This window comes from Anser anser, assembly GCF_964211835.1.
Source record: "Anser anser genome assembly, chromosome: 12".
Lineage (NCBI taxonomy): Eukaryota > Metazoa > Chordata > Aves > Anseriformes > Anatidae > Anser > Anser anser.
Window position 1 is genome coordinate 4981050 of NC_139733.1, and position 17698 is coordinate 4998747.

Sequence of the window (17698 nt, forward strand, 5' to 3'; positions counted from 1 at the left end):
GATCATAAAACCCAGATATTTTAAGCAATAATCTCTTTTTTTTTTTTTTTTATTTTTGTCTGATACTGACTTTAAGAGTAATCACATCAAAGCAAAATATTTACTTCCCTTCCATGTGGGTATTTGATATAGCCTAGATATATTCTTACCTAGAACACAAATTTCCTTCACTGTAGATTGCTAATCTTAATCTCAGAAGATGGTTATTGGTGTTAGACTTTGGGTAAAGCAAGTGGAAACTGTAGAGCCTTTTAGCACAGTGAAGTGTAGTTCTAGCAGCATTCATTTCAGAAAACCCTTACTGCTACTTGCTGCGGGGAAGGATAACAGAAAACTTTTGTAAACAAAGCTTTTTTTTTTTTTCCCCCTGTGTTGCACTTGGCTATATTTTCTATTCCACGGATCATTTTTTCTGTCCCACTCTGTAGTATACCTAAAGGGATTGCATTCCAAATGAGGCTGTCTGAGAGAACCGTAACCGTCTGGAAATGGTGGAGTTCTTGTGACATATGCCAAGCTCCTCAGGGGGTGTGTGAGAGAGCTTGCTTTTTATAATTTATCCTCCTGCTTAATAACTTCTCCTTCCTGGGATGGACAGCAAATGCCTTGGTTCGGAAGTGTAAAAATATTTCTCAGTTGCTTTGTGTTTAGACCACTGCTACTTTAGTCTGCCCACAACTGTATAGATGGGTACCCTGAAAAGAAGAAATTGAATCTTCTCTCCCTTCCCCTGAGTAACACGGACAATTGTGTGCAGAGGATAACAATAACTTCCAGTTAGCTAGCAATGCCCTGAGGTACTTGCAACCGTATGCATTTGTATGGTTGTATTATGTGTATTTAACTATTTTTGTTAAATATACAGGTATTGAAGGCTATTCCAGGCTATCCAGGTGGTGGTATGATGTAGCATCTGCCCAGTGTGGCTCTTTATTTGCATGCTGGAGCAAGCATGTGTCTCTTGCCTCTCACTGAGCTGACAGATGGTATCAATAACCTTGATATACAGCACAGACTGTGGAAGGGTTTCGTTTTTTGTGGAAGTATGTGGGGCTTTGTATTCTGACCATTTCTTCAAACTGTTTTCAGACACTAGGAGAAAAAGAGAATCTAAGCTACTATAAAATGTATGCTAGATGAACAAGGTGAGTGCAGAGAGGATAAGTTCAGCCCAAACGTTAGCTAGCCTTAAGCTCAGTGGCATATGCAATGGTGATGGCTGAGCAATGAAATCAAGCTGATCTTTTTACCTGTCTCTCATTAGGTCTGTGTGAGAGAATCAGGAACAGACACTTCTTGGGCAGTAGTGGCTTTAGACAGTCCAGGAGTAGATAGAATGAGCTCTTTGTGGAAACCATATGCCAGTAGCTACACTTCTATGGTATGTATCACAGAATATAAGTTACCTATGGCAGATAATTTTTTGCTGATTCTCATAGACTGATAGATGTGACTCCTTGGATTCAACACTTTAATTTTAGAAGACAGAAATTACATCTACTACCTAAGGAAGTGACTGTTTTCAGTGTTCATGTCCAGGCTTGCTGGTAGATTTTATTTTTTTTGATTTGTCATTAGAAGTGTCTGTGTGTATAATCCCTTTATAATGTCTAAAGAGGTTTTGACAGTCACTGCTATATGTGGGATGCATGCCAAGAACTAGAAAGGAAGGCCTCTAGGATAGGTTTTCTATACAAATATGAGTGCATGCAGGCAGATGCTTGAAGACTTCACACAGATCTATAAAATAAATGGACAATATTGTAATCCAATTCGTTTAAGATACCTAAAAAATAGATTACTTTCTTTAATAGAAATTGAAGAAAATGCAGGATGAAAGGAATGTGGTTAGCTATATGTGTTGTTTGTGAAACAGTACGTATTTTCGGTGAACGTCCATTGGCAGTTGTGGGTCTAAAATTCAGTCAATTCAGTAAATTTATCAAATATGACCACTTAAAAATGTCCTATGTTGTGTTTTTAATATAGAACTCTCTCTTTATATCTCCTTCCTCCCTAGCACAGTGGAATTTGTCGTATTTCACCGTGTTTGGGGAGAATTGCTGTAACCCAGTAACTCTGTTACAAGTACGTGCACTGGTCATAGAGAGCCAGTTCCAGCAGCGGAACTGGCAATTACCGACTTCATTGCTGTGGTATACAGTGGGAATTGGACACCTGCTGTCACTTTTTTTTTTGCTTTGAAAATGGTGCCTGAAAATGTGTCTTATATAACTAACACTGGATCTTGCAGCTAGTGATTCATGTGTTTACCCTTGTGTTAACTTACCTTCACAATGCTGTTTCGTGTGGGTCACTGTATACTTTCATGCACGAACTGCAATAAGATTCATTAGTCTGAGTACCAGCCCAATTTAATTTGCGTAGTTCTGACTCGTGTTTTAAGGTTTATACTGTTTAGGACTTCCAAAGAAAAACTTTATCTCTATTCCTCTAACGGCACTCTCCTGTCAGCTGGGCTACAATGGTCTCCACCAGGCACGGTGCCTTCTCTAGGAAGTCAGTACACACCCAGACCGACTGCCCGCCCAAACATGCGGCAGTTCAGGTCTCCGGATGCGGGGAGTGTCTGAGCCTCTTGCTGCCATCGGCGGGAGGCAGGGAGACTGCTTGCGTGAGGTGCGAGCAGGTGGACGACCTGGTCCGCATGGTGGCGGAACTCAAGGAAGAGGTGCAGAGGCTGAGGGATATCAGGGAGTGCGAGCGGGAGATAGACTGGTGGAGCGACTCCCTGCAGGACCGGAGGGAGAGGGACCAGGGTGAGACGCCCCAAAGGGGGGTGGACCCCCTGCCCTGTTGCCATCGGGCAGAGGGAGGGGACCTGCGAGTTGAGGAGGAATGGAGACAGGTCCCTGCTCGACCTCGCAGGAGATGCCCTCCCCTTCCGGTGCCGCCTTCCCAGGTGCCCTTGAACAATAGGTTTGAGGCCCTGGAGCTCGAGAGACCCGTGGGTGAGGATGAGGTAGGAAGCCTACCCGGGAGGATGCCTGAGGTGAGGAAGTTGACTCCACGCCTCAGGACTGCCTCCACCAAGAAAGAAAGAAGGGTGATTGTTGTGGGCGGCCCCCTCCTCAGGGGAACGGAGGGCCCTATTTGTCGGCCTGACCCCACACATAGGGAAGTCTGCTGCCTCCCTGGGGCCAGGGTCAGAGACGTTACCAGGAAGCTTCCAAACCTGGTTCGCCCCTCTGACTATTACCCGCTTTTGATAGTCCAGGCTGGCAGCGATGATGTTGAAAAGAGAAGCCTCAGGGCCATCAAACAGGACTATAGGGGGCTGGGACGATTGGTGGAGGGAGTGGGAGTGCAGGTGGTGTTTTCGTCTATCCCTACGGGGGAAGGGAGAGGCACGGAGAGGACACGGAAAGCTCATGTGGTTAATAGGTGGCTCAGAGGCTGGTGCCAGCATAGAAATTTTGGGTTTTTTCACCATGGGGAGCTTTACTCGGCACCCGGCCTGATGGCCCCAGATGGGTCTCTATCTCCAAGGGGAAAACGGATCCTAGGCTAGGAGCTGGTGGGGCTCATAGAGAGAGCTTTAAACTAGGTAAGAAGGGGGACGGGGCTCAAACAAGGCTTGTTGGAGCTGTGCCGGGGGAAACAATGGCTAGGCCGGGGAAGAAGGCGATGGCCCAGCTGAAGTGCATCTACACTAATGCACGCAGCATGGGTAACAAACAGGAGGAGCTGGAAGCCATTGTGCAGCAGGCAGGCTACGACTTGGTTGCCATCACGGAGACGTGGTGGGACCGCTCCCACGACTGGAGTGCTGCAATGCCTGGCTATCGGCTCTTCAGGAGGGACAGGCAGCACAGAAGGGGTGGTGGCGTGGCTCTCTACATTAGAGAATCTTTTGATGTTGTGGAACTCCAGGCTGGGAATGATAAGGTTGAATCCCTGTGGGTTAGGATCCGCGGGAAGGCCGGCAAGGCTAGCATCCTGGTGGGGGTCTGTTATAGACCGCCGAACCAGGATGAGGAGACGGATGAGGAGTTTTATAGGCAACTTACAGAAGTTGCAAAATCGTCGGCGCTTGTCCTCGTGGGGGACTTCAACTTCCCGGACATATCCTGGAAACACAACACGGCACAGAGAAAGCAGTCTAGGAGGTTTCTGGAGAGCGTGGGAGATAGCTTCCTGACGCAGCTGGTCAGTGAACCTACCAGGGGTGGTGCCCCGCTAGACCTTCTCTTCACAAACAGAGAAGGACTGGTGGGAGATGTGGTGGTCGGAAGCTGTCTGGGGCAGAGTGACCACGAAATGGTAGAGTTCTCTATTCTTGGCGAGGCCAGGAAGGGGACCAGTAAAACTGCTGTCTTGGACTTCCGGAGGGCTGACTTTGAGCTGCTCAGGACGCTGGTTGGCCGAGTCCCTTGGGAGGCGGTTCTGAAGGGCAGAGGAGTCCAGGAAGGCTGGGCGCTCCTCAAGAAGGAAATCGTGATGGCACAGGAGCGGTCCGTCCCCACGTGCCCAAAGATGAGCCGGCGTGGAAGAAGACCGGCCTGGCTCAACAGAGAGTTGCGGCTGGAGCTTAGCAGAAAAAAGAGGGTTTATAATCTTTGGAAAAAAGGGCGGGCCACTCAGGAGGACTATAAGGATGTTGCGAGGCTGTGCAGGGAGAAAATTAGAAAGGCCAAAGCTCATCTGGAGCTCAATCTGGCTACTGCCGTTAAAGACAACAAAAAATCCTTTTACAAATACATCAACGCGAAACGGAGGACTAGGGAGAATCTCCATCCTTTACTGGATGCGAGGGGAAACCTAGTTACTAAGGATGAGGAAAAGGCTGAGGTGCTTAATGCCGCCTTTGCCTCAGTCTTTAGCGGCAATACCGGTTGTTCTCCAGACACCCAGTACCCTGAGCTGGTGGAAGGGGATGGGGAGCAGGATGTGGCCTTCGCTATCCATGAGGAAATGGTTGGCGACCTGCTACGGAGCTTGGATGTGCGCAAGTCGATGGGGCCAGATGGGATCCACCCAAGGGTACTGAGAGAACTGGCGGAGGAGCTGGCCGAGCCGCTTTCCATCATTTATCGGCAGTCCTGGCTATCGGGGGAGGTCCCGGTTGACTGGCGGCTAGCCAATGTGACGCCCATCTATAAGAAGGGCCGGAGGGCAGACCCGGGGAACTATAGGCCTGTCAGTTTGACCTCAGTGCCGGGGAAGCTCATGGAGCAGATTATCTTGAGGGTCATCACGCGGCACTTGCAGGGCAAGCAGGCGATCAGGCCCAGTCAGCATGGGTTTATGAAAGGCAGGTCCTGCTTGACGAACCTGATCTCCTTCTATGACCAAGTGACGCGCTTGGTGGATGAGGGAAAGGCTGTGGACGTGGTCTACCTTGACCTCAGTAAGGCTTTTGACACCGTTCCCCACAACATTCTCCTCAAGAAACTGGCTGCTCGGGGCTTGGACTGGCGTACGCTTCGCTGGGTTAGAAACTGGCTGGATGGCCGGGCCCAGAGAGTTGTGGTGAATGGAGTCAAATCTGGTTGGAGGCCGGTCACTAGTGGAGTCCCCCAGGGCTCGGTACTGGGGCCGGTCCTCTTTAATATCTTTATTGATGATCTGGATGAGGGCGTCCAGTGCACCCTCAGTAAGTTTGCAGATGACACCAAGCTAAGTGCGTGTGTCGATCTGCTCGAGGGCAGGAAGGCTCTGCAGGAGGATCTGGATAGGCTGGAGCGATGGGCTGAGGTCAACTGCATGAAGTTCAACAAGGCCAAGTGCCGGGTCCTGCACCTGGGGCGCAACAACCCCAAGCAGAGCTACAGGCTGGGAGATGAGTGGCTGGAAAGCTGCCTGGCCGAGAAGGACCTGGGAGTATTGGTGGATAGTCGGCTGAATATGAGCCAGCAGTGTGCTCAGGTGGCCAAGAAGGCCAACGGCATCCTGGCCTGCATAAGAAGCAGTGTGGCCAGCAGGTCGAGGGAAGTGATTGTGCCCCTGTACTCGGCTCTGGTGAGGCCGCACCTCGAGTACTGTGTTCAGTTTTGGGCCCCTCGCTACAGGAAGGACATGGACGTGCTCGAGCGAGTCCAGAGAAGGGTGACCAAGCTTGTGAGGGGTCTGGAGAACAAGTCTTACGAGGAGCGGCTGAGGGAGCTGGGCTTGTTCAGCCTGGAGAAGAGGAGGCTCAGGGGCGACCTCATCGCTCTCTACAGTTACCTGAAAGGAGGCTGTAGAGAGGTGGGGGTTGGTCTATTCTCCCACGTGCCTAGTGACAAGACGAGGGGGAATGGGCTAAAGTTGCGACAGGGGAGTTTTAGGTTGGATGTTAGGAAGTACTTCTTTACCGAAAGGGTTATTAAGCATTGGAACGGGCTGCCCAGGGAGGTGGTGGAGTCACCATCCCTGGAGGTCTTTAAAAGACGTTTAGATGTAGAGCTTAGGGATATGGTTTAGTGGAGTACTTAGTGTTAGGTCGGAGGTTGGACTCGATGATCTTGAGGTCTCTTCCAACCTAGAGAAATCTGTGAATCTGTGAATCTAGTGTCTTAAGTGACCAAGAATCATGAGGCCTTAGCATGAAACTGGTACCGTTATAACTCATGGGGAATTTCTTAAAGCCTATGCTTCTTGTGATGGGTTTGGCTTAGTGATGGTGTGTCTGCTGTGACAAGTTAGGAGCGCTGTAATAACCTAGGGTAAGCTGATGCACAGTATTTGAAAAGAACTGCTTGCTTGCTAGATCCAAAGCAAACAAAGCTGTACAATATAGTAAAAATGTCATTAGTAAAATATAGACAGTACTGAAGGTGCATATTTAAATGCTTCTGTAAAATTCTGAGATACAGTTCTCTCAAGTAACGTGGGGATGTCACATTTTACTGCTATCTCATTTTTCTCTAGAGGAACCAGCCAACTAGCTCTAAGTACTCTGGTAAAACTGATCTTTAGTAATTAGAGGTACACTTCTGTGTTAACCACCTACCACTGCTAGCACAGAAGAGATTAAGATTTGTATCTGAGGCAAGAAAGGGAAACGATCCTTACTAGAAATTGTTACTTACTGTAATACACATGAAGCAATACAAAATATGGATTTCTAATACTGAAAATATTAGAGAGCATTTTAGAAAATTATTTCTACCATATATTGAGTTCTGGTCAAGAGCAAGAATAGAAAAATAACTACTCTGATATTTATAGTGCTTATATAGAGTTGCAGAATGTGTGAAAAGGACATCATTTTTATTTTTGATTATATACAATGAAACTTTTATATGTCCTTCAAGGTTAAGCATGCCTCTAGAAAACAGTTATCTTTTACATAAGAGCATCCTCTGGCTTTTGGACAAAGGTTTTCTTAAGACTTTTACGGAACCTAGCTATATGTCCTTCTGGTTTGGTTTGGTTTTGTTTTGTTTTGTTTTATGATGCTCTTGTTTAACTTACTGCATTTGAAATCCACAAGCATACACAATTTTTAACTTAAGTGGAAGAACTTGATGTGGACCTAAGCGACTGCTAGTCCTAGTGCAGCGTACCATGGAGTGTTTCCTGTTTTGTAAGCTATGGGGTCTTGCTATCAAAAAGTGGAGGGAGATAGATTTCAAACCTACCTACTATGTGAATGACTTGCATTTTACTACAGTGCAGTTTTACTCCATCATCTGTTTTATTTTCACTTAAAAGGATTTATCGGACATGCTTGTTAATGGGTAGCAGTATTAGTCTGAAGGATTTCAGACAGTAATTGTAGAGACTATCTAAAATGCTTGAGTGTTAGAGCTTTCAACCCTCCAATAACTGAAAAAAGCTAAGAATCTCAAATTCTGATCCTGTGTTATCTTTCAAATTGACCTGGCAGTCTGAGATGTGGGAGTCTCTTAATTACAGACCCCCATCCATTCTGATGCAGGTGATAGTTTGCTAGTCAGTGGTGATCCAGGCTGCTTAGTACACAACCTCCCTAGAACTTCCAGAGAGCATGAGGTGTCTGGGAGCTGAGAGCCCCTTGTGAACAGGATGTGCACCTAAAATACCTCCCTTTCTCACAGGGTACCAGACAGATAGATAAATGCTGATTCTAGTTGTTAGAGGCTTGTGTCAGCTTTGAACTGGTGACTTGGGCTGCTGCTTTGGCATAACTAGTTTGGTTTCGTGGGCTTGGGGAAGTTGGACTGTACAAGAATTGCTGGATCATTATGTAGCTTCCTATCTGAACTCCCCAATGGACATGATTCTCTTTGCAAGAGGACAAGTTTCCACCTCCCCTACCTTTAAGCTCTCTACATGCTTCAAGGAGTTATTGTAATAGCCAGTGACAGCAATGTGCTGACTTTCTGATTGCATGAGACCAGTCTGAGAAAGTGGTGTGAAGACTTCAGCAGAAGCCACTGGAGTCCTGCTAATGTGTTCAGTGGTTTCGTACCATTGCTACTCATGATGGTATTGCAGTTCCATTTTTAGTGCCAGCTTTTGGATGTTGCTAATTGCTGCTATCCATCTCTTCTGTTCAATTCCTATAGGCTTTAGGGCAGAAGAGATGAATGCAGAGATGCTGTAAGAACTACTGTCTTTTTGTGTTAAGAGATTCCTCTGGCAGTATGTTTAGTCATTATTTGGAAAGTGAAGTAATGACAGAAGGCAAAAACGTGGTGCCAGGTCTGAATGCTGTTTGTTTTATGCTGGTCCTCAAGTTTGCTGAGGATCCCTGGATCGAATGTTTCATGTTGGCTAAAATCAAACTTCACATCTTTCTATTCTATTAGATAAGTACTTGTTCTGGTGCTGATATTGGAACACTTTTTACCATTTAAATACAAAAACATCACAGCAGTGATACGGGACTTCGTTATCTCTCGTATTTTCAAGGAATAGCTTTTGTATGCTTTTCCTGTTTTCAGTACGCCAACGACTTGATTTAATAAGCATACTTCTGAATAGTGAAGGAAAAAAGACCTTATGATTGGCATTAAGTTTTCAAAGCTCAAAGTTTATACTGTTTTGTTTGTTTGTTTGTTTTTGACATCTTTGAGTTTACCTTTATTCTGACTTCAGAGATCTTCCCAAAGATTACTTGTTACCAGCAGCATTTCATCTGTTCCTAATCATAATGTGCAGAGGGAATGCTTGTGACTCCACAATTTAAGGGGAGTATCTCAAGGTGATGCGTCTAGCTCAAAGTGTTAGAAGCAGTCTGATAACAAAGATAACATTATTGCTGTTTAATATGTTTATCAATGACATAGGCAGTGGGATTGAGTGCACCCACAGTAAGTTTGCAGATGACACCAAGCCAAGTGGTGCAGTCAGTACAGCAGAAGGAAGGGATGCCATCTAGAGAGACCTGGACAAGTCTGGGAAGTGGGCCCTTGTGAACCTCAACCTTGTGAACCTTGTGAAGTTCAACAAGTCCAAGTGCAAGGTGCTGTATCTGGGTCAGGGCAATCCTGGACATGAGGCCAGGCTGGGAGATGAACTCACTGAGAGCAGCCCTGCAGAGAAGGACCTGGGGGTTCTTATGGGTGAAAGCCTCGACATGAGCTGTGTGGACCTGCAGCCCAGAAGGGCAACTGCACCCTGGGCTGCATCACCAGAGGCGTGGGCAGCAGGTGGAGGGAGGTGATTGTCCCCCTCTGCTCTGCCCTTGTGAGGCCCCACCTGGAATCCTGGATCCAGGGCTGGGGCTTCCAGCACAAGAAGGATGTTCATCTCTTAGAGCGGGTCCAGAGGAGGGCCACAAAGACAATCACAGGACTAGAGCACCTCTTCTACAAAGAAAGAGATGGAGATCTTCAGCCTGGAGAAGAGAAGGCTCTGGGAGACCTCATTGCAGCCTTTCAGTACCTAAAAGGTACCTGTAAAAAGATGAAGAGCAAATGTTTACACGGGCAGATAGTTACAGGACAAGGAGGAACAGTTTTAAACTAAAAGAGGGTAGATTTAAATGAGCTGTTAGGAGGAAATCCTTCACTCAGAGGGTGGTGAGGCACTGGAACAGGTTGCCCAGAGAAGCTGAGGATGCCGCATCCCTGCAAGTACTCAAGGCCAGGCTGGATGGGGCCTTGGGCAGCCTGATCTAGTGGGTGGCATCCCTGCCCATGGCAGGGGGTTGGAACTAGATCCCTTCCAACCCAACCCATTTTATGATTCTGTGATAATTCTGCAGTATATACTTTGGCCTGTGTGCATCATATGTGACTGGTTAGATTTAGCCTTCTGAAATAACTTTTCTGTTGCATAGAAAATTTTTAGAGATCCTGTGCAGTAGAATGCTGAACTGAATGAAAGCACTGCATTCGAGGTGGCCATTAGACTCTCTCATATTGTTTAGAAAAGAACAAAATAACTATTAGGACATTACTGTTACCAAATAATCCATGAAAGTAGTTTTCCTACTGTGTGAGGTAGTTCTTTATCTCAGGATTAAAATGCAATGCAGTAATCATACTCCTCTAACTGATTTTCTATTACTTTTGTGATAGGCAGGCCCAAAAGCACGTCTTTGCAGTGACTGCTTATTCCTTCATTCAGTTATACAAGTAACAGAATCCTGATGAAAGGGTTCTGGTTAGTGGTGAAATTAATACTTTTCTCATCCTCAAACTTAACTTGTTAGAATACCACTCGCTGGATGGGTCTCACTATACTTAAAATTTTACCAGTTGTTTTAAGAATCTTCAGTACAGTAGACTTTTTTCTAACACTGTCCTGCAAGCTAGCTCTTTTTTCTTTCTTTTTAAATCTCCCTTCCACATGTTTGTGTTATTGGACATACTGTTTTGCACACTGCTGGCAATGCACCGATGCTGACCTAGACCTACTTAGCAAAGGGAAAAACAGCAAACATGCTTGTTTGGGGGACTCAGGGAGGTTTTAGGTATCTGATGACTATGTGCAGCAAGCAAGGTCACTCTGTTTTAAGACTTGATTCTCCCTGTTTTGAATTGTTGCTTAGAACATATGTTGATGGAAACTATACTGAAGCCTTCTCATGGTATAAATAGTATTGTTTATATAGCCATTAATGAAGTCTCCCTGAAGTCTTCTTGTGAGTAATCTTATCCATGTTACAAATGCTGCAAGACATAAGATACTACAAAAGGCGATCTGTAATGGGTGTAGTTTTCTTCCCTGAGAAAAATTCTATGCTCAAAGCAAGGCTTAATCAAATACATTGACCTAGTATTGCTCTGTTAAGGTTTGGTTCAATGTTTTCCTTTTGTAACAAATGAAATTAAAATGCCCTTCAATGTGATTACTGTTTATTCCTATTTGTAGTTGATCTCCTGAAATTCGTAAGAAATAAAATTGGTTCTTGAGGCTTGCAAGATGAATTTCAGATAGTGTATGATTATTTAACCTAGGAGTTTTAGAGGCTGTTACAAATCTTAAGCTTTACCCTGTTTTTTGTATTCTGATGGGAATGGCATCTTTAAACGGGTCAGTAGATAGGACTGAGCTTGTTATCGCATTGGTGGTTGTAGGGCTGTGGAACCATGTAGAAGTCCTGTCTGTCATCTTCCTGCTTGGTGTGTTTATAGGAAGATGGTGAGTGTCTCTTGGGCATGCAAAACAAAGGAGAAATCATTTTTGTAACATGAAGTGAGATGTCTTTTGAAATTTTCAGTTTTCAAGGATGTGGACTGACAGAGGTTGATGGCACACAATTTAAACTTAAACAAAAATTATTCAGGATTTCATAATCACTGTTGTTTGCTATCTCTTGTAAATCTTGAGTGCTGTTTTCTTGTTTGCATTTTCTTTGTCTTTGGTTTATGGTTTTCTATGATAGTATCTGTTCCTTCTGGCCTCTACTTGAAATGGAATTACAGTAAATACTGTTATTAGCAGAGTCATTTCTGCTTCTGTTGACAGTAACAATCTTAAAGAGGATGTGTTTTCCTGTATTTTGTACTGGGAACATTGTTCCCTGGGTCAGGAAGGAGACAAACTTGTACTTCTATATAGTGTGCATGCAGGTTAATATTTAGTTCTGGTCCAAAAGGTGATGAAATATTGGAAACCAGCCAGGGATGAGCAAAGAATTATTTTGGGAGAAAGTGGCATGACATTTATTACATCATTGGTATAACTCATATGTAAATGGGTGATGTTCTCTTTAAAATAATGTACTGTAGCTTAGAAGACAGATATCTTTTCTTCCTGTAAGGTCTGCCTTAAAAGAAATAATTCAATAGACTGCCAGAAATATTATCACTTTCTCATGGCTTCAGCAGTGACAATATCCTTGTTTTTCTCTGGGTCCAAAGGAGAAAATAACCCAGAGTGTAGCACATGCTTAGTGTAAGCAGAAACATTAAATACTGAACCAACCCCCTGGATTTCATAACATGCTTAAGGAAAATCTAATGCTTTATTTCAAACTACAAGTAGTTTCTCAGCAGTATGTTCATTCAGCCCTGCAAAACAATTGCAAATTCCATTGAGTAAAATTGGTGATCTGAGTGACTCCTTGGAATTTATTTGAGTAAATCTTAACCTCAAATATGCAAACTTAGCAATTATGAAATTTAGCAGCTTTTTCACCTGTTGGTAAACCTAACAACAAAGAAGGTATGATAGTCCGTCTATCCCAATGTTTAGCTGTACTGAGCTGGAGAGATTCTCTTGTGAGAGCAATTGATTCTAGCCTTTGTGCAGCTGGACAAAACTGAGCAAACACAAAAACCTTGTAGCTGCCCAGCCTTTACCTTGCAACTTCTCTTTGACTAAAATACCTTCATCAAAATTCTTCTTGAGTTTTAGTGCGAGGAATAGTGAGATGATGAAAAGGTCGTCTTGGATGGTTAGCTGCTGCTACTAGTGACTCTGGAATCCTGTGAGCACTCTGAAGTACTTTCTCTGTTTAGATGGCTTAGAAGATTGTTATTCTACTCAAGAGGAGAAACAGAAAATTAAGGCGTTAAATCCTGTTGTCTCAGCTGTATTTGAAAATTTGATAGTACAAGCAATTACATACAGAGTCTTTTATAATCGTAAGATGCATGTTCTGCAAGATGTAATTTGCTGAAAACTGAGTGTGGGAAGGTGTCAGTTAAACATTTTATTCATTAATTTTCTCATTACTCATGGGGATGCATAGGTGAGTTCATTTCTCCTCTTCTTGTGTTCATGTAACTTTCAAGGATATAGAAAAAAGCTACTTTGAAGTTACCTTTGGTCTACCAGCATTCATATGCATCTCTAAATCTAACAGCTCAACCAGAGAGGTTCTAGCCTGTATTAAAATAAATCTTGCAATAACAGGTAATGCTATGTGGTAATTAATACCGGTAACACCCAAATTCTCAGAGCTCTCGAAAAGGTCAAGTGTTCCTTGTATGGGTAGATACTGCATTGGGTATACAAAATGCTGCAGTGTATTTTTGTGATGGCAAGAGATAAGTGTTAAATGAAAACTCATTTTTATCCTTAAGTGAAAGGCAGTGATAATGGCCTAAGTGATAATGTGAAAGGCCACAAGTAAAAAGGCAATGGTAACAATTTCAGAAAAGTTTATTTGGAAAACAACTAAGCTCAAGAACAAATCTTGAGTTCTTACATCTCCTGGATATTAACGATAGAGCGTGTCAGGCAGCTACTTGCTGTGGCTTTCTGTTCAGGGAGCAGGTGGTTCATTCTGCTCTGAGCAGCAGTTTTCAACGATACTGAATGCTCTTCTGTTCTAAGGTCTTTCATGATGGCTGTCAGTATCACGGACTGATATTCGTACTTGTAGGCATAGCTGGTCACATACACTCAGTCCACTGAACTACAGCCCTACTACCACCCCCAGAGTATCTTCTGGGGCAAGAGACAGTTTTTGTTTTCATTTCCCCCTTTCATCTCAGATTGTGCTTTTAAAATTATCCAGATTCCTTTAGTCTTGAAGAAAATTAAGATAACGTTATAACAAGTAATGAAGGGGGAGGGGGAGGCATCTATTTTTGGCACTTCTACAATAGATCTTGAAAGTTAGTTTTTAGTACTGCTTATTTCCTGGAATTAGTCTTATGAAACTTTTACTTGCCATAACTTTTTCCTACCAGCACTAGCATAATACACTAGTCATTGCAGATGAAGTAATTCTAATAAGAAAACAGTTTATTTTGTTCTTATTTTCAGACTATGGAAGATGGGAAGTATTTAGCACTGTGTATGTTGCTGAAGAAATACTCATCTTTGATTTTCAGGGAGGCAGCATCGGTCCTAGCTTGTTACTGAAGTGCTACAGTTTGCAAACAGTTTACTTGATGTAATTTTCTTCAGTGTAACTACAAGGTTTTTAATTAACTAAAACCCAGATGTTTTTATCATGTGAGACCATAACAACCATCCTAAAAATAGGAAAGGATTATTTTTTTTTTTAACTTCCGTTTTTAAAACAGATCGAAAGGTAGTTCATATGAGGCAAAAAGCAAGTATGGAACCCCCCAGCCTGAATAGCTGGAGGAATTGTACGCTGCGTTGGGTACCCGGCTTGGCTCCGACTGAGGTGTTGGCTTGCCTGGCTGTTAGGGCTGCAGCAGAGATGCTGGCTGATGCCCAGCATAGCTGTGCTCCTGCTGCTGCCTTATGCTGGTGCATCTCTGCTCCGTCTGATGCTGGAGATGTTTCCTGGCATGCAGCAGTGTGCAGTGCCATAAATACACTGGGGCAACTTGAGGGAACACAAAGTGGCAGACTTGCCTTTATTTTTGCAGTGCCAGATCAACCGATAATCTCAATGATTTGAGGGTAGCCTTTAATATGGATTTAACGAGCTCCCCAGCACACATAAGTGATCACTAATTAACTTAATATTGGTCTTTGATCAGGAGCTGGATGAGGATGCTGAGACAAATATATTTTCAATAATAAGAATTGCTTCATTTTATTATTTCTCTCACTGATTATTGAAGAACTTTCATGTCTTATACCATGCTGTACTAATGCACACAAAGTTGAGATATGATAGCTGATTTTTTGCAGGCACTGTTCCGGCTGCATTTTTGGCAAACCTGGATCGAAAGAAATGTTTAATGAATTTTGCAAATTAATATTGATCCTCATTTTATTTGGGTCCCTCTGAAGATTTTGAAATCCTCATTTTATTTGGGTTCCTCTGAAGATTTTGAAGTGGAAAGGGTATTTTAAGGCGTTATTTTGCTCTGGAATCCCATGCTTTAATTTGTTTGATTCCTGATTCTCAGCCTTACCTTACTAAGCCTATTGATGCAGTTAGGGTTTCTGTAGCAATGTGGCTGAATTGTTTTGGAGCAAGGAAGGAACAGATATGGACAAATGGTTATACGTTTTAATTTGGATTTTGTGTGTTCATTAAATGCTGGGAGTCATTACATTTCGATTCATCTTTAGAGGAAGAAAATTTGCTAGTAGGAATAACTTTAAATTCAATATCCTTATTAAAAAAATGCTTGGGGGTGAGGAGCAGGGAGGAGGGGCTGAAAAGGTTTTGCTTCAGTTGGACTGATAAAATTACCTCACCTTGAGAAAAATATGGCCTTTAAGAGCTTCTGTAACCTCAAGGTTTTTAACCCTTATTTTTAAACAGCTATAAGAAACAGACAAGTGTGGTGGTTTTAAAATATTGTACATTACTTGTACTCACAAACCATAGCACTTTCTGGGTAGTGCTTGATAAGTCTGGGGATTAGATTCCTTAACTTATTGGCCAACTGAAAATAGAGTGAAGAAAGGCTTTAAAAAAAAAAAAAAAAAAGGTGCTAATTAGCTTCTAGAATATCAGAGGTTGGTGGTTTTCACTGTTCCAAATCTGATACATAAATCTGTATTACTCTGTGTTTGCAGAAGGTCTTTATTGAGGTCTCAGAGGGTGATAGCATATATTTTCATATTCCCGTTATTGGCTTCAGCTGTTCTTTCTTAACTTCTAATAGATTTATTCTAAATCTACATAGAACTGCTTTCTTTTTTAAAATGTCTAATTATCAGGGAAAGTACAACTAGCCTTGGAAAAACTAGAGGAAATATGAAGGAAAAGAATGCTTAGGAAGGTCTATCATTTTCTAGACTAGCTGGCTTATAAATGCTAACAGCAATCATGCCCTAACTATTTGTGTGTTACTTTACAGGTCTGAAGGTGAAAGTTCAAGAAGCATCAGGTATGTGTGAATTGCATTTCAGTCATGTTGCCTTCGTTTGTCCAAGAAAATAGTTTATTTCAAAGCAAAACATTAGAAACATAAAATGGAAACATTTCAAAATTTTATTATTGGTTCTACTTAGAAGTTCCTTTATTCAACATACAGATGGCATGCTATATTGGATAAGTACAGTAATGGATAACATGGCATTCCTGAATCGTCTTATTTACAGTATGGCTTAATTAAGACATATAATATTTTGGAAACTGGAAAATATGGTTTATAGTTGTCAATCAGAAGTGCATACTAAATACACTTTTGTATTAGCAAAGGAGCAAGCCAGATGTCATTTTTGGGGGGTGACATCTGTATTGGTGAAAAGGCCATGTGCTTGTTCTGGCTTTCTTAGTCTTTGCTTCTTTAGCTGACAGAGAACCTTCATTGACTAATTGTTACAATACTCATTGTGCACTTGGAAGATTCAGATAATTTAGAGAATTTAGTGTAATTATCAGATACTTTAAAATGTATTCATTTAATATTTTCACATTTATTTCAAGGGTATCTTTTTATACTACCTCTGTAAATGTGGCTGTTCTGAGTCCAACTTGTAGAACTGGAAGCAGTGCTGTAAAATTTTACTGAAATTATGAAATTTCAGTACTTGAATCTGAAGGAGTCCCATGTGCAATAGACCATTTCAGTTAAGTAGATGCCTTGATGCACAAGAAGTGTGGCTGTTGACTAATGATGATAAAGTCCAAAATGTTGGCAGTGCATATTACTCTATGGATTGGTTTGGGGATTGTCAGGACTTTTTGTCTAATGACATTTTACTGCATTTTATTTCTTAAAATAAATAAATAAAAACAGCAAACAAACTAAACAGAACCTTCACCTGCAGATTTAAAAATGCATTTCTGGCCCACAGGTATGCAGACTATCCCCAGAAACAGATGAATTGCAGAATAGTTGGTCTCTTATCAGAAAAACAGAACTTTGTAGCAAGTGATCAAAAATGCTCTGAAATGCTTTTTTTCTTACAGCAGATGTAAAAATCAGTATGGTATTGACCTGAGTAAAAGGCTGTGCAGGAGAAGTTGGTAGCATGTTCTTAATATACAGCAACTGAACCGGACAAAATTGTGATCTGCTAGAGTTAAGACTATAGTAAGATGCCTGTGTCTTATTCCTTGCTTATGACTCCTAGTAGTGTGGCCGATACACTTTTAAGCTATGGAAGGAGTGATTCTGACCAGGTATTGCAAACTGAAAATAAGTCCACTGGCATGTGATTTTACAGAACTGTAATTTGGATCACATTTCAACCTGCTTGGATTGGATGCATCTATAGAAAATGTCAGTGCTGTATACAGCATATTTCTCCTTTATACAGGCTTCAGGGTTATGATGATGAAAATCAACATCACATGTTCCTTATAGAAACCTGTCAGCAGTATTGCAGCATGAGTCTTAGGGCAGTGGTATAATCATCTCTTTTGGGACTGCTCAGAGAAGTAATTCTGTTATTCATTATGCACCTGAGTTATTCCAAGGCAAAGTTCCAAACTTCTGTGATGGTCTAAAATTAGGCTAATTAGGGGGATAGTGTTTAAATT

The 17698-nt window shown here is 42.6% G+C and overlaps 1 protein-coding gene across 11 annotated transcripts in view; it reads left to right on the plus strand.

The window, feature by feature from the left end:
* Positions 1–17698, plus strand: part of IQSEC1 (IQ motif and Sec7 domain ArfGEF 1) — a 349048-nt gene that overhangs the window by 57269 nt on the left and 274081 nt on the right. For 10 of the 11 annotated variants that reach the window (XM_083796384.1, XM_083796377.1, XM_083796386.1 and 7 more), the window contains exon 2: positions 16068–16097. The exons of the other annotated variant lie outside the window; for it this stretch is intronic. In XM_083796384.1, the coding sequence (XP_083652510.1) occupies positions 16068–16097 (30 nt within the window). The remainder of the gene's footprint in view (positions 1–16067; positions 16098–17698) is intronic. 11 annotated transcript variants of the gene reach the window in all.